The sequence below is a fragment of the Lepidochelys kempii genome, chromosome 7 (assembly GCF_965140285.1).
Source record: "Lepidochelys kempii isolate rLepKem1 chromosome 7, rLepKem1.hap1, whole genome shotgun sequence".
NCBI lineage: Eukaryota > Metazoa > Chordata > Testudines > Cheloniidae > Lepidochelys > Lepidochelys kempii.
Genome location: NC_136386.1, coordinates 113,836,764 through 113,857,996, shown reverse-complemented (window position 1 = coordinate 113,857,996; position 21,233 = coordinate 113,836,764). Strand labels below are relative to the sequence as shown.

At 41.9% G+C, this 21,233-nt stretch overlaps 1 protein-coding gene across 4 annotated transcripts in view; it reads right to left on the bottom strand.

Annotated features, from left to right (window-relative positions):
• The window catches only part of CCDC186 (coiled-coil domain containing 186), a 59,391-nt gene that overhangs the window by 5,773 nt on the left and 32,385 nt on the right, over positions 1 to 21,233 (bottom strand). For 3 of the 4 annotated variants that reach the window (XM_073354304.1, XM_073354303.1, XM_073354305.1), the window contains 10 exons: positions 20,810 to 20,929; positions 19,216 to 19,341; positions 18,757 to 18,855; positions 17,765 to 17,851; positions 14,639 to 14,781; positions 7,547 to 7,802; positions 6,230 to 6,419; positions 4,688 to 4,768; positions 3,129 to 3,339; positions 233 to 452 (listed from right to left, as the gene is read on the bottom strand). In XM_073354304.1, the coding sequence (XP_073210405.1) occupies positions 233 to 452; positions 3,129 to 3,339; positions 4,688 to 4,768; positions 6,230 to 6,419; positions 7,547 to 7,802; positions 14,639 to 14,781; positions 17,765 to 17,851; positions 18,757 to 18,855; positions 19,216 to 19,341; positions 20,810 to 20,929 (1,533 nt within the window). The remainder of the gene's footprint in view (positions 1 to 232; positions 453 to 3,128; positions 3,340 to 4,687; positions 4,769 to 6,229; positions 6,420 to 7,546; positions 7,803 to 14,638; positions 14,782 to 17,764; positions 17,852 to 18,756; positions 18,856 to 19,215; positions 19,342 to 20,809; positions 20,930 to 21,233) is intronic. The other variant, XM_073354306.1, reaches the window with a different exon arrangement.

Here is a 21,233-nt window from a genome sequence, read left to right as displayed (position 1 = left end):
ATCCCCATTTTAAGAAATACACACACACAAAATTCCAACTTGTACAGAAATCAGAACGTCTGTCTTTTGAGCATATTTTTGCTCTCTCTCACTGTCAATGTTCCAAGACAAACTATGATGATGATCTCTAGAGAGACCTCTTCTTTGGTAGTTGTGTGTTCAGGGCAGTATTTATTTGAGAAGAGCAAAAAAAATTTGACTCATAGAATGAAAGGCTACCATAGGTACTCACTTTAAGTGTAATATTCTTTAATAAAGTATCCTCTAGCACAGCCTGTAGCTTCCTGTTTATCTCCAGAGAGAGTTCTAATGTGAGCCCACTGTCTGCGGGATGCGATGTATACAGGGATGCCATGATGCCACCGCGCCTGCTCAAATGGACTTTGTTAAAGTCCGAGGCTTCTGAGGACAGTGTGCCAGCTTCTTCCCGCAAAATGTAACTCTGAATAATTCTGGAAAAAAGAGAAATCCAAGTGAAACTTCAGGTGTTGAGTTATGGTTCAGGATTCTTTGCGGGAGGTATATATACTATATTCAGGTTACAACAAAACAGATCTTCACATGCATGATGTCAAGAGCAAAAACCTGATACAAAAGCTCCAAGGCTTAGAGGGGTGTATTCAGACAGGGAGATGGCTGAAGCCATTTCTTGCCACACACAGATTCATCTCCTTTTTCACATATTAACAGCAATCACCACCCAAAATAGGATTTCACCCTTGGTCTCTCCTTCTGGGTGGACCCTGGAAATCTTTAACTCTCATTTAAGTCAAAAGCAAAGCTTTTACTGACTTCAGTGGGGTTGGGATTTCACCCCAAAAACACACTTAGTGACAAAAACCAACCCTGGTACTGAAGGCCACCGCTTTAGCAAAGGACTAAGCTCCTTAGGGAAGGGACCATCTTTGTTTTTTATATTTGTACAGCACCTAGCACAATGAGGTCCCAGTCCATGAGTGGGACATCCAGATGCTAGAGAAAAGCAAATAAATAATAAAAGGGTGTGAATTGCAACTGTAACAGTTCTTGGAGACAGAACCTTATGATGTAGTCTGACTAGAATCCAAAGCATTTCCAGAAAAAATGTCAGTTTTGTTAGCAGAAATATTCAAGGGTGGGATTTTGCAAAGCATCTGAGTGACTCAAAAGTACAAGTCACAGATCCCAAAAAGTTGCAAGCCTGTGCAAATTTAATTCAACCCCTTCTGCATTATAATGTAGTCTTTAATTACATGATCACATACGACTTTCTTCTATAGTCCCCTGCCTCATTGCGTGCACAGGGTGGATGTTCTGGAGATGAATAAGAATTGTGTAATTAAAGAGACCCCTGTCATCTGGTGAAGTTGGAAGGTGAGCAGTGAATGAGGCAAGGGATGACAGGAAGATAAAGAATGGTGTCATAGGTAAGGCAGCTGGATGCTATCCTTGGATAACTGGATTCTATCCCTACCTCTGCCACAGAGTTCTTTTGTGATGGTGGGCAAATCACTTAATCACACTTTTCACAGACCATTACTAACTGTGTGATCCTTATTTCCTGGATGCTTTATGTGAAACCTTTGAATTTGATTTGCAGAAATGTTGAGCACTCACTGCTGCAACTGAAGTCACTAGTAGCTGTGCTTTGAATGTACAAAGTGCTGTATAATGCTAAGTACTCAAACACTAGGGTCTGATTTTTCAAATTGGACACTAAGACTGGTAGACACTTTCAACCTTACTCTGTGCCTCAATTTCCATCTGTAAAAGGGGGATAATATCCCTTCTCCTCACAGGGATATTGTAAAAATACACTTATTGAGGTTTATGAAGTATTCAGCTACTGTTGAGATGAACCCCATAGAAAAGCTCATGAGGAAAATGAACAATTCTGTCCTCAGAGCAGGGTTTAAATAGGGTACAGTAAATAAGGCCTTGGGGCACTCATTGAACAGAGAGGATAAAGCAAAATACCGAGTAGCTGCTTATTGGGTGAGCACTGTCCATCGTGCACAGAATGAATCTGCACTCATTCAATTTACATGAAAGGCAGTAATTACTGAGAGTTAGAAAATTGCATTAGGTTTCTGAAAGTTTTTTTTTTTTTTCTAATTAGTCACTTTTAAATCATGCTGCTTTTCAGAACAGCCTGTGTTTTCATACATGAGACACCAAACACATTACTTGTTTTTAGTATGTTTTTGAAGTGCCAAAGTTATCAGTAGTTGTCTGGCTTTGTCACAGTCTGAATGAGACCGCTTGTTGAGCATTTCTGTTGTAGTAGATCCTAAGGAACCCAGTGAGGGATCAAGGCCCTGCGTTACAAGGCACTCTACTGGCACTACAGAGGGTCCCTACCCCAGGGAGCTCACGATCTTTTATGAGAGACCGTCTCATGAGATGGCATCACCATAAGAGAGGACTGCATGTGGTAATGGTTAGATTTAATACAAACAACATTCCTTCAAAACAGAGTATACTCCAACTTCTTCCTTATGACCCCCAGCAATACTGAACGAGCAGACCTTAGACAGGAACCTAGCCAGTAGGCTAAATGACAGGAAATCCCATAGCCTGCACAGCATGGAGAAGAGAAATCTTATATCGTATACTAAAGATGGACAGGCTTTGGCTCAGATATTTTATTACAGTAGGCATCAATCATCATTTATTATTTGTATTCTAGTTGCACCTAAAGGCTCCCATCAGGAATTATACTAGACTCTGTATCAACAGAGGACCTCTCAGCATAGAAACGATGCACCACAAAACATTTTTTTGAGAGAGAGAAGAACTTGACTCTATACCAATGTCACACCTCAAACAGCCAGAGGGAGTCGCTGTTAAAGCGGAGGCACTGTTGACAGGGTGAGAACCTGCAGCACTGACAGCTCCTGACAAGTTCAAAGAGCAAAGGGGACTAAGCCACAGATCCAGGGCCTTCCACTTGGTGCTGCATAGTCTAGTAACTGTTCACAGAAAATAAGGTGGACATTAAAATCTGAGGTCTGCTGTGGTTGCAGATGTTTTATCATTTAACATTTTTCTATCTCAAGTTAACATTGTGTGTGTTATGTAAGAGAGTGTGTTCCAGTGCAGGACAGTCATTGAGAGCCAACACTATGTGATCCAAATATCATACATACTTGGTTTTTTTCCGGATTTCCTCCACCAGTTGCTTAATGTGATCCTCCATGAACTCCATCTTTTCATTTTTCCGAGCATGAGCCTTCTGTAGTCTTACTATTCTCTCAATCAGGACAGCCTTGTCCACTTCTGGGAAGCTATCGGCAGCTCCTGAAGATCCAGTATTCTCAGGCGAGCGATCTTCGTTGCTGCTTCGTGCGTTAAGGGACCCTACCAAACAGTGACGTTGTTTAGAACTGTGTATGTTATAATGAAGTACTTCTTGCCAAGTAAGCCAGTCCATCTCATCACAAAATCAATAGCTCCAGACTGTGCCCAAATATTTTCTTCATAAAATATTGATCTCATTTAGCTACTCCTGGAGTAGCTGCACGTAACTACAGTACCATTTTCACTATATAGGTTCAGACAATGGTAAACCCCTCAGTGTAAACACAGCTATCGCGGAATAAAGGTGCTTCCATCAGTTTATAGCCTATTTCTGTACAAGAACCTTTATACTGATATAACTGCCCACGCTAGAGAGTTGGATCAACTTAATTGTATTATGTTCTACATGGATATAGTTAAACCTTTACCAAAAAACTACAGCTAGACCAGTGAAACTATTAAATACAAGAGTGCTGCAGGGTTGATGGCAGGAGAAGGACCGAGCAGCTCTGGAAGCAACTTTAAAAGTGACGGGGATGGAGAGGGATTACGAAGAGAAAAGAAAGGGCTACATATCTCAAACACAACCTTATGGACTAAAGGTGCATCAACTTTGATATAAATTAACCTAATTTAAAATTATGTGATATCGATCAGGTAAATAAATGCCAATGATACAGCAGAAAAAACAAACATTTTTCTTCATGGTAGAACAATAAAGGAATAAATTTGACAAGCACACTGGTGCCTGTAAATATGCCCATTGATTTACCCGTTACACAGTGCCAACTGTCAATTAGTGCAATTTAATTAAACAATAATGGAGACAACTACTGATTTTTGCTTTGCCTTTGGCTACATTTAAGTGTCATCTAAGGTACCTCTGAACATAAAAGCAGCAAGTTCAAAAAGATAGGAGTAAAAAAGCTAGACTGTCTATAATAAGAACACGTGGCTACAATTATATTAACAAGTGCCATTATTAGGCCTGAGACCCCTATATCTATAATAAGTTCCTGAACCTCAATGAATTCCCCAGACTTTGCAACATGAAAAAGATATTCCTTTTACTCGGTTATACATAAATTGATTCTCAGTTAAGGATTACTGGGCAAACACTGCAGTTATCAGGTCTATGTATCTCAAAACTAAAAAAGAAAAGGGGGATAGCAAACTAAAACAGACTCCAGGACTTTCGCTACCAAGACTGACGATATTCCATAAGTCTTGGTGTTCTACAGGAGAAAGTTTTGTTGAAGTGTTAACAAAAGCATTGCTCAGAAGTACATAACCTACAGAAATAACTAATAACTATTTAAAACACAAACACCCTAAATCTGTGGCAGTAAAATAGGTTTGAGTTATTAAAACTGAACAGTAAAGGCAGAACTGTTATTTGTTACATTACCTGATGAGCTGGAACGACTCCCCATACTGCTAACTTCTTTATCACAGCCGCCATTTTCAATCTGATCCAATTTCCTTCGTGCTAACAAGAAAACATGAGGAGGGTTACCAAAATGTGAAAAAAAATCCTAAGAAAATGGAACCCGCACATACACACCACCCCAATCCACCAGGAACTGAGACAATTTTCTTTAATTGCCAAATCATACATGTGAGAATACTACAGACTAACAAACCATGTGAACATCACTAAGTGCTTGGTCTAATGCCCACTGAAATCCATGGGCTTTGGATCAGTCCTCAAGTGAAGAGGTAACTCCATGCACTGGGTTGTCTTGAGACTACTATTTAAGCCATGCTTTATTATTGATATGGCATGCTATTTAAATAGCTAATGAATGACATAACACAGCCCTGCTCTGTGGAAATCAGTTATTCCGTGACTGCTATCACTACAGTGGCTGTGCCCAGATGTTGAATAGTGCTGGGAGAAGAAGTATGAGCACATGTGTTCATACCTGTATAAGAAGGTAAACAGAACTTCCTCTCCCAATATATGAATAGTACATAAGAGTTATGTTTTCACATAAATTCCAAACACCTCATTAAGCCAAACTGCACTCTAAATTCAGAGCACATGCACTTTTGAATTATTAATGTTAGCTTCCTGAAAGTACAAAATTAATAATCAGTCTCTGTATGAATATATATATATTTAAACAGATGAAGCACTTCCTTAAAATTAAATTACAAATGCCACCAACAATAATTCTGGCTACAGTTGGCATTTAGAAAGCTTCTGATGTGTCTTGAATAGCCTTCTGTGTAATGATAAGGAATCACATGTATCTGGTTACCATGGATGAAGTCTCAATTGTCCCATGCCATTTGATTCATAGAATATCCTTTTAGCTGAATACCAAGAATGTGTAGATCCCTTCCAGTACTTCTATTTTAATCAAGTCAGCATTTGAAAATCACACACGTAACATGCAATTTACTGCCTATGAGATTCGATCTCCGATTTGATAAAAAGAAGGCCTGCAAGGATTGCACCCTAACAGACTATATGGATGCAGGCAGGAATCCTTCTCTAGCTGCATATGCAGGGCGTGAGGAGGAGTATGTTAGTACACTCTAGTGCAGGGGTTCTCAATCTTTTCTGAGCTCCCCCACCCCAACATGCTATACGAACTCTACGGCCCACCTGTACCACAACAACTAGTTTTCTGCATATAAAAGCCAGGGCTGGCATTCAGAGGTAGCAAGCAAGACAATTGCCTGGGGTCGCACGCCACAGGGGGCCCTGCGAAGCTAAGTTGCTCAGGCTTTGTCTTCAGACCCGGGTGGCAGGGCTCAGGGTCCTGGGCTCCAGCCCCATAAAGTGGTGTTTCGGCTTTCTGCCCTGGGCTCCAGCGAGTCTAACACTGGCCCTGGTTGGTGGACCCCTGAAACCTTCTCGTGGTCCCTCCAAGGGGCCCCCAGACACCTGGTTGAGAACAACTACTCTAGTAGACACAAGACTAATTTGGGGGGGGTTCACCTTGCTGAAGTTGCTTGGTGAGGTCTTTAAGATTTGCCACATGTTTACGCTTTTGAGTAACCAACTCGTCTTTTAATTCATCTACTTGGGTGTTCAGTGCTGTTAGTTCTTTCTGTTGAGAAGCCAAGTCTGTCTGCAGTGTCTGGACTTCATGTTTATGTAGCTCTTCCTCCTTTTGCAGTTTTTTTGCCTGAATTTACAATAAAAAAACCATCTAAAATCACTAGGCATAACCATCTGCTTAACGTCAACATCACCACCACTTTGCACCTGCCCTTCATCTGAGAATTTCACATCATTTTATGAACCATTAATTAAGCCAAATACCACCAGTGTGGGATAGCCCAAGGCAGTAAACAGGGTGTACTACTTATTCCAGAATTTAGCACAGTACAGAATAAGATTTAAACTCTAAAAATAATCCAGTTTGTAACTTTTCAAAATATATCTGCACACAGTAAAATAGAACCATGAGGCGGCTATTAGTAATAATTTTTATTATAGCCACAAAATTATTCTTACAACTGATGGGAGCATACAGATACAAGCACAAAGGCTGCTCCAGGTTGATTTTAAAAAGTCATTTTATGAAAGGACCTCCAGTTGTGGCACACTTGATACACAAAATCAAGCTACAATCCTGCAAATGCCTACACTAAAAGTGAGTAGTCCTACTGAAGTCAGAGTGGGCCTATTTAAATTACACTGTTAAATATTACAGGAGTACCTCTGGACAATGGGAGCAGCCTAAAATAATTCTAGTCTCCTATATAACAAACAAGTTCTTTAAACATGAATGGTTTGCAGAGTCAGTTTCACATCTGAGTTAAATCCTGATGGGTATAAAACTGAATTAAGGCAGTCCTGGGCCCTAGGCATGCCATGACATTGGCCTCCTGCTATGACTCCACCCCCACTGCCCTAATTCTGTGCTGAGATCCCATCCTTCATCTACCTAAATGACGGAGCCTGAAGTCAACTCTTGCCTCCTAGAGAGACAGGAGAAGCAACAGGGTCCCTCTCCCAGAGCACTGGATCTTCCATTGACACATATAGGGCAGTTCACACGTCAAAGCTATGGTTCTATGGAGTCTACAGGCTCAGGAAGAACTTTTTGGTTACATTCAGATCACATTTCCAAGCTTTTATTCACAACTGCAAGGGCTAGCAACTAACTTTTAAATGAAAACTGAAATTCTGCACTCAAGATGACACTCCACGAGCTGGAGCCTTGGCACAGACCTTAGAGCCTTTGCATTAATCCAGCCCTGATCAGATAACCTATTAGTACAAAATCCATCTGCATGTTGTACTCACCAGATCATCTTTAGTCTGTCTCACATGTTCCAGCTGACTCTGTAACTCTCTTTCACTGTAGGTAAGCTTATCGAGCTGGGTCTGTAAGAAGTTGGTTTCAGACTGCAGCTGTGCATTCTTACTCGTTAGCTTTTCAGTGAATACAAGCAGCTCAGATTCTCTTTTCCGACTGCCTTCAATGTCCTTTTGGAGATCAGTAATCAGAGAGTTCAGACTGTCCAGTTCTTCCTTCAAGGTGTCGATTTCTTGTTCATCTCTACCAAAACAAATGTATTTAACCTCAAGTCACCCCTAAAACATATATCAAATGTGAAAATACTAAATATTTATCACAGATACGAAATAGCTTTCAAACTTCAATCCATTTCATATCTGTAACAACATCTGAAAGATATTTCTTACCTCCAAGCTGTTAGTGATCCCAATCATATTACTGCTGAGGGAATTCTGTGCCCCTGCACGTCCACAGAATTCACGTCCCGCACAAATTTCTTTGCTTCCCTGCAGAAGAATGACTTTCTGACAGGGAAGCAAAGGGAAGCTGAAAGAGCAGTCGCGCACCACTCCCTAGCTACGCAGGTACATCATTTAAGGCACCCGGAGCAGCTGGCGGAGAGGTAAATCACCACAAGTTTAGGGCACCCCAGCCAGTGGTTCCTACCCTGAGCCGGGATCAGCTGCTAGTCACTGCTGGAGTGGAGGCAGGTGGGGATGGGACTTCCTCTTCCCCTGCAAGGAGTAACTAGGCCTGTGTCAGACCCATCCCCAGAAACCTCCCCCAGCTGCAGAAAGCTCAGCATCCTCCCCTGCTTCCTGCCCCCATTACTCCTCAGCTGCAGGGGGAGGGATCACTGTACAGGGAGCTGCTCCCCCATCTTCCCAACCCCTGTGCATCCAGACCTCCCATACCCAGACACCCCTGCCAACCCTCACCCCGTACACCCAAAACCCCTTTAGCCCTCCATACTCTAACTCCACCCTACTGAACCTCAGCCCTGCATCTGGAGCCCCTTGCACCCAGACCACCCCGCACTGAGCTCCCTGCACTCAAAGCCCCACCCTGGCGAGCCCCACCCCCCTGAGCCTCCACATCCAGACTCCCCTGCTGAGATACCCAGACCCATCCACTGAGCCCCAACCACTTTCTCCTGGAAGCCCCTGCAGAGTCCCATTGCACCTGCACTTGGAAACCCCCCCCAATGAGCCTCTGTGCATCCAGATTCCCCCACAGCTTGACTCCCCACTGAGCTGCCTGCATCCAGATTGTCCCACAGAATCCTCTCGCTACACAGTGGCATCCCCCCACACTGAGCCGCTCCACACTTAGATCCTGCCTGATTGAGCCTGCCTGCCCCACACCTGGTGCGCCTGGCGCAGAGGGCCAGGGCCCCAGGGTGTATTTGGGGCAGGCCCAGGCCTTGTGCTGTGTCAGTGTTGGGCACAGCCTCACCACTGAGTCCGTGTCCCCGGGGTGGGTGCTGGGGAGGCTGCAAGATGATCTCCCATCTTCGTGCAGCCAGCGGCCTTTGCTCTCCACTGCCATGCTGGAGCCTCTGCATTTAATTATTAGCAAATAAAACTTGAAGAATTTTAAAATATTGTGCACAGAATGTTTTATGTTTTTGGTGCAGAATTTTTAATTGTTTGGCACAGAATGCCCTCAGCAGTATCATATCCCTAATAATGACTAGTAAATAGAAGAGTCTGAAAGCTATATAAATTTGAAAATTCCATTTTATAATAGTAATACTGTTACAATACTGAGTCGACCCTGATGGGGGATTCACCCCCATGAGTTCAAGTGGCTGCCTCCCCCTGCCAAAGTGTTCTACCAGTTTCAAAGTACCGCAAAGGCTCCATTTGTAACGTGGTGGAGGATGCCTGGAAGATAAGACGAATCCAGTGCATTCTCTATGGCCCCTAGCCTAGCTCCCATGACTAGCCTTGTCTATTCTGAGGGGCCACAGCACGGCCAGGTTTGCATGCCCATATCTAAACCAAAACTTCAGAGCAGGACACCCCAAACTTTGGGGAGATTTAGAATCTGAATTCAGATCCAAGGTTTGCAACTGACCCCTATTTTCTATAAAGACTAGGCCAAAATCCCAGATCTGAGCACCTTGTGAAGTCTGGAAAGATGGATTCAAAAAAATCTGGATCCAAATTTTGTAGCTCAATTCAATTCTAACCAATTTATTGGACTTAACTTTACAGTCTTTGGGGACTATAGTGTGGTGTATTTTTCTTTAATTTTCGTTTGTAATTAAGATGTCAACTACAATATGCTCCTTGACTGTGCTAGATGGTTGAGTATTCACCACTCGCCATTAATAAAAAGGAGTGCATGAGAAGATTAATTTGAAAACTTGTATGAAGTCACAGGGCTTGATCTAAAGTCAATATGAAGTGAAACCACTTAGAATTTTGCAGGAGGCATTTAGCAACTTGCAGCATTAGCCCTATAAGGTACTACTTTTGCCAGCCTTTCCCAGTTAACGAGCTTGAATTTTCTACAGGAATGTTTTCACACTCTCTCTTTATGGAAGCAGAAAACGTGTATTAGGAACAGGGCCATTCTGATTTATATCAATTTAATACTTTGCCTGCCATGTCCGTATAATCCATTGTGTCTCACATTACTTTGTAATCAATGGGTAACAAAACTTCTTCACAAACTTTCATAACAACCTTTTGGGAAAATATTAGTTACTACATAAATGCATCCTCAGTAAATAAAAACCCCTAATCTTTTCATGCTTTTTTTGTTACCACAAATACACCCTAAACCTGCCTAAGTGATTTGTTGCCACACGTTCATATGGTATTTGACAATTCTTTTAGACCCAGCTATTACATAACAATCCTCCACAATAACCTAGTTAAGACATAGGCTGTTCTCTTCATTAGGACAGACCTAATTTTAGGTCACTGACTATTACGTGGTCAAGTATTTCATTTCATTCTAATCCCAACTAAAGGAAAAATCTAATAGTGAATTATGATTTTTCAAAGCAGACAGTTTTCCTTTCATCAGGTAGATTAGTCAAGAGTTTCCAAATTCCAGTTAACCTCCACAGAGAAAAAAGTCACAGCACTAGATCATCCTGACGTAATTGATAACTTCTTTAATAAAGGAGATAAAAAAACCTTGCTCTTAAGAGGTATATTTAATAGAAACACCTTTGCTTTCTCACAGAAGTCACTTTTCTATTCTGATCACATTTTCTACAAACGTTTGATTTATAAATAGTTTACAGAAGGTTAATGAATGATTAGATGTGTTAATACATGCTTAATTGTCAGACTGTTTTAGAGTCCACCAGGGTGCTTATAACTATCTAATACCTTCTACTGATGCATTTATAAAGCCACCTATGACACACATTACTCCAGTATGTACTATACTTAAAAGTATTTATAAATGGAATCTTAATGTAAAATGACCTCTACTTCTGATGTCGCTACCTCAAACAAGGCAGAGTTGTCTTTCTGGGTTACTAGGGCACATTTCTCATCAGTCAGCAGCACATACTTCCCTTACAAAAAGAAGGGAAGAAACCTCCACCATACTCAATGAAGACTTCCTCAAGCACGAGAGTACTAAAGGCCTTTCCTCGTAGGGAGGAGGTTGGCACTGAGACAATGAGAACACGAGACTTCTGCAGCAGAGTACTGGTTTCCTTCTCCCTGCCCCAGGAACTGGATCTCAGCATTAAGGAACGCTCCCTGCCTGTGCTGGTTTTCTTATAATACCAGACTAAACAAAATTTGTGATTTTTTTGTCAGTTCTTCAAAACTAGATCTAAGGTTACAACATACAAATGTTCATGAGAATCCCAAAAGGAGACTGGCATCTAAGCCACAATGTCAAAGGACACCTCAAAAAGATATTTTTTAAATGGGGTTGCACTTCTTTATTTTATTTTTGTTTGTTTAGCGTATTTTTTAAAGTTTGTTTTGTTTTGTACCATAGAAATATGAATGATGTCACGTTTGCTCTTTCTTGCCTTTTCTGGAGAACTTCACTGTCCTCCCCATCCCTTCCCTTGAGTAGGTCATGTGTATTGCGTGCAATCACACTTTAAATGGAAGGGGCATGATGCTGAATCTTCAGTGAAGATGACCTGTTAGACATTGGAGCTAAAGTGATGCCAAAACCAAATTTTAGGAACATACTAAATATCCCTTTCCCCTCGGAGTTGCATTTGTGATATTATTTCACGAGTCCTCCAGCCACTAGAGAGAAATCTAGCCTGGACATGACCTGAACTAATGTAAAAATACCACCTCTCTCCCCACTAAGGGAGAAAAGAGCAAGTCAAAACCCAAACCAAGTTACATGCACTTCTTATATCACATAAAACAGTAAAAAAGGTGCAAACCCATTTTTAAAAATTTTTCTGCAGGTTACTTTAAGATGTTCAAGTCACATTGCATTTAAAGAAGAAATAAAATCACTAGGCTAACATGCTTATCCATTTTTGGATGCACTCAAATGCATTCTCCACACCTATTCATAATTTTGAAAATGAAGCCCAACTCTTATAAAACTATATAGCTGACACCTGGCATTATCCACATTGCTATAAGCTGCTCCCTCTCTATGGCCATAGTATGGTGACTGGTAGCATGTTGCTGGTTTGGTGGCCACAAAAGTATGGCTGGTATTGTATTCCAGCTAGGGAATGTTAATCGTTTATTCCCTCCTTTGTCTCATTCTCTTCCATGTGAATACAGCCAAATATACTGTTTGCCCTTTTAGAAAAACATACAATGAATTACAGCAGTACTCTGGGTTGATGTCAGCTATTTTCCTTACAATAACCCCATTTATATTTCCAGTTCATCCCATACTCTTTGGGAGAGGCTGTTTTCCCATTGCACATTTCGAACTGTGTTGTTTCACTACGCTTAACAACAAACAAACAAATCATGACGCAGTTTGGGCATGTTAGGGTAGAATACCCTGCATCCAGCAACTTCATTATACAGAATATGCAAGTGTTATTTAGAACACTATCCTTTCAAAACAGAGCAGTGGTTATACAACCTCCATTCAGACATACACCGGAAAAGGTGACTAAAAGAAAATTCAGAGCAAGGCTACAGCTTTCTCTAGCTACTTTTATAATAGCAGATGTCCCCTATACTGCAACTGGCCATCCACCTCCAATTGCTGTCACTGCAGGGTTGGCCTCTTCGAGACCAAGCACTAACAGCACCGACCAACGTGTATTTTGCCCTGTGTAGTTATAAAAGGGACCCTGTGGTGGAAGGCAGCAATGAAGCTGCTAAACCTCCACTTTGTGCCATGTAGGCGGAGTCTCTGGAAACGTAGTTATTTTGACAGAGATATTTCTTTTAGTGTGTGGCTTTTCCTCCCCTGGGATAGTACATTATTAATGTAAATTAAAATGCAAAGAATTAGAAAGCCCCGCTTTCCATTCTCCCTCCCACCCAACCTAATGAAATTCCTAGTCAAATATTTGTTCAATCATCATCATCAGAGGAGGAAAATGTATTAGCCCTCCTGTAGTTGATGAGTAACTGATATTGATCAAGGTGTCGTCTGATTGACTGCAGTTTTCTCGAAAAGATTGATGCCATGATGTTAATAGGAGCCAAGGTTGATATAAGGAACTGAAAACGTTTAGTTGTATAAACCATAAGGAAAGCAGATAATTGATTAAATGCTGTTCAACCTCAAATGAAAATTGCTTACAAATTCCACAGGCACATGTGGGCGTTTGTTTAAACGATGGTCATCTGCCTCCAATGCAACATTGTCAGAATCCATGAAAATGGATAGTATGTGTTTTTGCTCTAGTTCACATGTACCATATAGAAATAGGATTATGCTCTGACATTGCTCTGGAATGTCCATGAGCCACAGTCTCCTCTAACTTACAGGGCTGTAAACAGTGGTGAGCTGGAACCGGTTGTTCAATTTTGAAGCCGGTTTAGAACCGGTTGTTAAAGGGGTGGGGAAGCTCAGGTGGGATGGACAGGATGTGGCCCGCGGGATCGTCCTGTCCGTCCTGCCGGAGCTTTCAGCTGTGGAGGCTCCCATGTGAATTTTTACTGACCCAGCAGCACTTCGGCGGTGGGTCCTTCACTCGCTTCAGGTCTTCGGGGGCGTTTCAGCAGGAGGTCCTTCAGTGCTGCCAAAGACCCGGAGGGACTGAAGGACGTGCCATTGAAGACCCAGAGCGAGTGAAGGAACCGGTTCTTGAACTTCTGGCAGCTCATCACTGGGTGTAAATCTGTATTAGCTACATGGCAATTAAATAAACTACACCACTGTCAAACTGGTGCAAGTGAAGGGAGAATCAGCTTGTCTGCTCCTTCACTTCCTTGAAGCAATGGCATTTGTTACAGCTGAACAGATGCTACGGTTTTTAGTGACACAAATGCTCATAAGTATTAGTTAATAATATTTAATGCACCATATGTTAAAGAAGATTTGTTAAGTTTGTATTTTTGTAATACTTGAATGTATCCATCACATTCAGAGAGGGCTGATCTTCCCAGCTCAGCAACCTCTCCCCTCCCTATCTCCAAAACACTGGGGACACTAGCTCCATTTCTCTCATCCCTTCAATAAAATGAGCATTGGCTGATTTCCTTGAATGGAGGTTGTCCAGAGTCAGCAGTAGAACGAGCATCGATCAGTAAAAACCGGTGTGACACAACCTATTACCATCCACCGTACACCATATCTGTCACTTCTACTGAAATCTAGTGAAATGATTAGGGACCAGTGACTGAATTCATCCCTATTGGAATACTACCAAAGTCAATGGAGTTACCACAGAGATTAAGTTTTGCCCCGTACTATTTCAAAGGTAATTCGTTACAGCTATCAGTTAACCCTAGAACTGTCAGGTTTCAAAGTATTGCTCTTGGGTGCCTGTAAGACTAAATAATTTAGAAAGGTTCTATGAGGAACACGCCACAGCCGAGAGAGGATACAGATTCTCTGAGGTCCAATACATTGTAAAGGCAGCAATACTTTTAAAGCATAGAAATGCTCCAGGCCCAAAACATAAATCTATATAATCAAATAAATTCTTTAAAACCTTTAGTTTATACCTTTGATGTTGCTCCTGCAGCTTATCTACAATTTTCACTCTATCCAGTAAATTCTGAATCTCGGCCTTCTGCCGATTAATAATTTCTTTGTACTTTGATAATTCATCTTCTGTTCTCAACCGTTCATCCTCCAGACACTTTACCTAAGTGCAAAAGAACATAATCTTAATTGTAAATTGGTTATTTTCCTGCCAAACTTCAGAGGATAGTATGTTTCATCCAATAGGTCTAAAGCTCTAACCACAGTTACGGTAGTACTCCCTCCCTGTTTTTGAGCAATGTATAAAATCAGATGCAAACTATTTCACAGATCAAAAGCTAAAACAGAGAACAGTTCAGTCACATAAAAAAAACAAAACAACTATAAGAATTAGCTTCTAAAAATAGTCAAGTCGTACAAGCTTTAAGAGGGATAATACCATCCCCCTCCAAAAGATTCATAAACCCACACGTATGGGTGGACCAAAGCCAAGCTGCAGTTTCATCTTCCTACAGTTACCACAACCAACCCTCATCATGCTCACCCATGCTTCTGTCTAAGAACTGAATGCTTCTGCCTACAGAGCTAGTCCATGCTGCTCTTGAGCTGGCCAACAGATTGATAGATGGGCTGCTCATCAGTGATGTGTGGCATTTCTTCACGAGCTCTCAGAGGCCTAGTGTGCAGCCTCTAGTACGCTCTGAAAATGCAGCTGTACTCTGATCTCTTGCATGGCAATATACTGTGCTGTCAGAACACCTCTGGGCCACCTCCACTAGGAAAAAATCTATGTGCAATGATCAGAATATTGCAGTTAGAGGTACATACAGAAACAGCCCCACCATGGACATGGATAGTACTCTGAAAACATGTGCTCAACACGCAGTTGCTGTCAAAAAAGCCAACACAATGTTATTATCTATCCCTTTCCTGATGGTTCCTAAGAGAAAAAATTATATTGCCGACTGTATAAATCCATGGCAGGCCCACACCTTGCATACTATGTGCAGTTCTGGTCACCCCATCTCAAAAATGATATATTAGAATTGGAAAAGATCCAGAGAAAGGCAACAAAAATTATTAAGGGTCTGGAACAGCTTCCATGTGAGGAGAGATTAAAATGACTGGGACTGTTCAGCTTGGAAAAGACAATTAAGAAGGGACATGACAGAGGTCTATAAAATCGTGACTGGTGTGGAGAAAGTGAATAAGGAAGTGTTATTTACTCCTTCACATAACACAAGAACCAAGGCTCACCCAATTAATTAACAGGCGGCAGGTTTAAAACAAACTAAAGGAAGTATTTCTTCACACAATGCACAGACAACCTGTGGAACTCATTGTCAGAGAATGTTGTCAAGGCCAAAAGTATAACGGGATACAAAGAAGAATTAGATAAATTCAAAGAAGATACCATCTTGGCTAATAGGTCCACCAATGGCTCAGGGATACCACGCCAAGCTCTGAGTGTCCCTAGCCTCTGATTGCCAGAATCTGGGAATGGGAGACAAGGGATGGATCATTTGATGGTTGACTGCTGTGTTCATTCTCTCTGAAGCACCTGGCACTGGCAACTGTCAGAAGACAGGATACTAAGCTAGATGGATCACTGGTCTGACCCAGTATGGCCATTCTTATGTTCTATCCTCCTGAAATGTGGTACACAGGCCTTTTAAAAACAGGTTTCAGAGTAACAGCAGTGTTAGTCTGTATTCGCAAAAAGAAAAGGAGTACTTGTGGCACCTTAGAGACTAACCAATTTATTTGAGCATGAGCTTTCGTGAGCTACAGCTTATGCTCAGATAAATTGGTTAGTCTCTACGGTGCCACAAGTACTCCTTTTCTTTTAAAAACAGCCTCTAGTCTAACCTGGGCAGCAAGGCATGCTGGGAAAGAAGGCTACTCTATAAACCCTTGTCTTCCTGATAGTAGGGGGAAACTTTGAGAAGAACTGTGGCTGTTCATGGGTCTCTCCAGGACAAAAACTTATGAAGTGACTAATACTACCCAAGAAGAAACCCTGGACATAGAGTTCATTTATTTTTGGGCTTGGGCTTTGTTTGGAGTTGTTGTTTTTTCCCCACTGGGTGAAATGAGCGAGCTTGGGCATTTGAGCCGTGTTTGTGGCAAGCACAGGGCAAGTACTTGCTCCCTTTCCAGGGCCCCAGTTGGGGAGGGAGGAAGCCTCATCCATGTCATCTGTTCCCCATGAAATCTAGATGGGGAAATTTGTTAGGTTTTCCCAGGTGAGACAGCCTGTTATCATGTAGCCTCTGGCCAGATCTTCAGCTATTTCAGATATTTGGAACCTTTTATGTTTTTGAAACAGACTATGGTCGATGGAACATAATCAGGAGGAAATTTGCTTAATGAACTCTTGTGGCCAGGTGGCTACTTGTTGATCTGGGATTCAGGATACCCCAGAAAGGATGGACTTTTATGTCCCCCCAGAGAGCTATGCCTTCTAAAGTAATGAGACAGCTCCAGAAGGGGAAACTGAGATAGTAACCACATCCAGCAGCAGAAAGGTAAGAACTTGCTCCACTCCCTTTCTGGCAGGGGATCCCAGGGAGCCAGCCGCTGCTCCGCCCGCCAGGGGAGGGATGGGGGAGCTCCTGGGCCAACCTCTGCTCTGGCCACCCTAGGACTGCTGCTGGGAGCCACCAAGCTGCAGCAGCTCCCGCCGCCCCCAAGACTGCTGCTCCGGTGGTCCCCGAGGCCAGCTGCCTGAGGCTGCCAGAGTAGTGGCCGGTGCGGCTGGCCCCGGGGCTTCTGGTGTGACTGGCTGTGGGCTGCCCGAGCAGCTGGCTGCAGAGCTGCTCCAACAGCAGCTGGTGTGGCTGTTCCCAGGGCCGCCTGAGCATCTGGTCCCAGGGCCAGCTGCTTGGGTGACCCTGTGGTCAGCCACACTGGCCACTGCAGAAGTCATGGAGGTCGCAGGAAGTCATGGAATCTGTGTCTTCCACAACCTCCATGACAGATGCTTAGGAGTAATGCAGCCATCCTGAATTCATGCTGACAAATCTCTATACCAGATCACGATTATTCTTGCTCTTTATGTAAACTAGCCAGATACAATAGGATCTGTTTTCAAAATCCTTATGTTCCACCTTCAGTCTCATGGCAAGAGAGAACTCTTTAGTTACCTTTGTTCTTAGTGTACGCAGCTCATCCATACCCTCTTTAAATGTTCTCTTCAGGTCCTCCAGTTCTTTTATTTTGGCATAGTGTACCTTTTTAAAGGGACAAAGCATCAGAACACTGTCATTTTAGGAGGCACAGGATCCCCTCATCCACTGTAAGACTACACCCACCAATAGAGAACTTATTTGCTGCCTGCCTAACTGCCTGGGTTTAATAAATATCAGCCCAGAGTCCTGTGCAAGATATAGTATGTGATCATGTAACTAATGACTGCATCATAATACATGTGCTTAACTTTGCAACCTTAATGTGCTCTTAACATAATTTTTTGGGGATGTAATTTCTTAGGGTTTTTTCAAAAGGCAAACTAAAAAAACCCCAGATGTTTCATCATGTTGAATCACATTGAACTCCAAGATGGATCATCAAATAGCACAGGGATATCTTCATCCACAAACAGACCTCTACCACTTGAGCTAACAGTAAATGGTAGCAGCTGAAAGTAGTTAGGCTTGGTCAACCTGCCACTAGAGGGGGATGAGACATTTTGCCAGAGGGCTCCATAGCTATTTGTTAGACAGAAAAGGAATGTTAAGACTCAGGCCTTGTCTACAATACTGTGGTAAGTCAACCTAAGTTATGCTACTCCAGCTACATGAATAACATAGCTACAGTTGACATAGCTTAGGTCGACCTACTGCGGTATCTACACCATGCTGCATCGACAGGAGACAGTCTCCCATCGATTTACCTTAATCTTCTCGTTCCAGTGCAGTACTGGAGTCGACCAGAGAGCTCTCTGCAGTCGATTTAATGGGTCTTAACTAGTCCTGCTATATCAACCCCCCGCTGCATCGATCGCAGCAGCGTCAATCCCCAGTAAGTGTAGACAAGGCCCGTGGAATCCTAGGTTTAATGCCAGGTTCTGAAAGGGAGTGTACTCTAGTATTAACAGATCCTAGTCATACTGCCTATAACAACAACAACAGTTTACCTCCAGCTGCTCAGACTTTTCCTGCATTTGTTTTTCTAGTTCGCCCTTTGTTACTCGGAGCTTTGCATCCAATTCATTTGATTTAATTTCTTCTGACTCCTAGTTGATTTGGAAGAAATTAAAAAAAAGGGAGCATTTTAATTATAGAGCTTTTTTAAAAGAAAAACTCTTTACCTATTTTATGAACACAGAAGACACACATTCTTATCACTATCTGTAATTTGTACCACCATATATAGTAGTTTTGAACATATAAAAACACATTGCACTCAAATGAAACTGGACTCAAGATCTCACTTTTTCCCTAATTTTTTTTATTTATCTCTAATCATTGACATTTATACATTTAATGGCATAACATCTCACGTGGCATGCATGCATGCAATAATTTTTCACTTTATTACAATTTAAGATGAAAATAAGAAACAAAAAATCAGATGTTAAACATGTTAATTTCACCTCATGAGAAAGTATGCCTACTTGGTATGTTTTTATCATTTCTTGGCAGTTTTTCCGTATTTGGTCTCCCTCCTCTTTTGCTTGAGTTAACTTTGTGGTTGCATCTTTGAGTTTATCTTTGGTTTCCTAGAAAATAAACCATGAATAACTATTTGAACCTACAGAGTGTCACAGAGCAAGATTTTGAATTAGCAGGGAAAAGGGAGTTATCAGCAAAATGTTTTCAATTCTAATAGAGTTTCCGACTAATGATTTTATTGAGAATCATAATATTTGCTTAGAAAGTGCTGCACCACCAACTGTTAAATCATCTGTTTATGGCTCTCCAGAATGGCAACACCACAACTCAAAAACTTCAAGGGAAAATCTGCTTTTACCACTGTGTTCCTGTAGCCATATTTCCATGAGCCACATTGAAGGCTCCCTTTGGTAGCACTGAAAAAACAAAGTGGCCTGTAGTGGCTGACTCATTATCTCCACACAAAAAATCATGTAACTGAAAACTTTACTGTTCAATCACAGCAATGTGTTTCGTCCTATCACAGTTGTAAGCTCTTATGAGCGAGGATCTAGTGGTCATCTCTCTGTCCTTGTGGTAATTCAGCTCTCTCTGTTTTTGCAATATACATATTTAAAGAGAACCAAGTGCAAGGAACCATGTCCAGTTGCTTTCCTCTTTTCCAATCAGACTAGAGTGACCAGCTGTCCCGATTTTATAGGGACAGCCCAATATTCGGGGCTTTTTCTTAAATGGGCACCTATTACCCCCCCACACTCTGTCCCGATTTTTCATACTTGCTGCCTGGTCACCCTAAATCAGACTGTTACTGTTTGTGATTTAGACTGTGCACACAGTCTGAACTGACTTGTTCAGGAGAAGCAAGAGAAGAAATTCTTAGCGAGGATTGTAGGATGTGTCATTCACACTGTGTTACGACAGACTGAATTAAAAGCACTCTTGCAAATCAGAGTAAAGCAGAAATCACCCTGGATATATTCCAGTGTTTCTCAATCTTTTGTGCTGGCGAACCCCCTCGGATTTAAAAATAAATAAAATAAAATTAAAAAAGTGACCTCACTATTAAGACTTGAAAAAATTGTAACCCCTTACCTTAAATATAATGAAGTAAATAATTAATACTCAGGGCCAGCATGAGGGAATGGCAAGCAGGGCAACTGCCCAGGGCCCCACACCACAGGGAGCCCTGCAAAGCTAAGTTAGATGCTTCAGCCCTGGGTGGTGGGCTTAAGCCGAAGCCCGAGCCCCGCTGCCTGGGACTGAAGCATGTAACTTAGCTTTGCGGGACCCCCTGCGGCGTGAGGCCCCACGCAATTGCCTTGCTTGCCCCCCCCGAACACTGGCCCTGCACTTACACCCTAAATCCATCCCAGGTTGAGAAACACTGATATATTCTATCCATCCTTTCACATTTTCCACTTCAATATCACTATCTTTAAAGTACTATTCCAAAATCCATCAAGTTAAAAAGTAAACAATGATTTTTTAATCATTTTAGTGCTACTAAGCAAGAAAATGGCATAGCAACTATATTGGACTCATTATGATCTTACTTCATGGTATTGCTTTACTAACCTTGTGTGAATCCATTTCAGTTTTCAATTTGTTTTGGGCCCATTTTACTTTGATGATATGAGAATTGATTTCTTCTTTCAATTTTTCTATTTCTCTGTTGAATCTAGTGGCTTCACCTTCCTAAAAAAAAGGAACAAACAAAAACATCCACAGATTACATTTTATTGATTTTAAATCCCAATTTTTATACAGCTATAGAATTAGCCTCATACATGAGTGACAAATAGATTTCATCTACAAGGCCCCAAACCTGCAAAAAGCTGCATACTGTTAGCCACGCTAAAGGTTTACAGGACTGGGTCTTAAAGCCTTAACTGTCTAGGTCTATGGGCCCCCAGTAAGACACTGCCTCTCTGTCCATGTGTGTTGTTGCCACATTTGTGATCAGAGGAGAGATTCTATCTGAAGCAACCTTGATTAATTC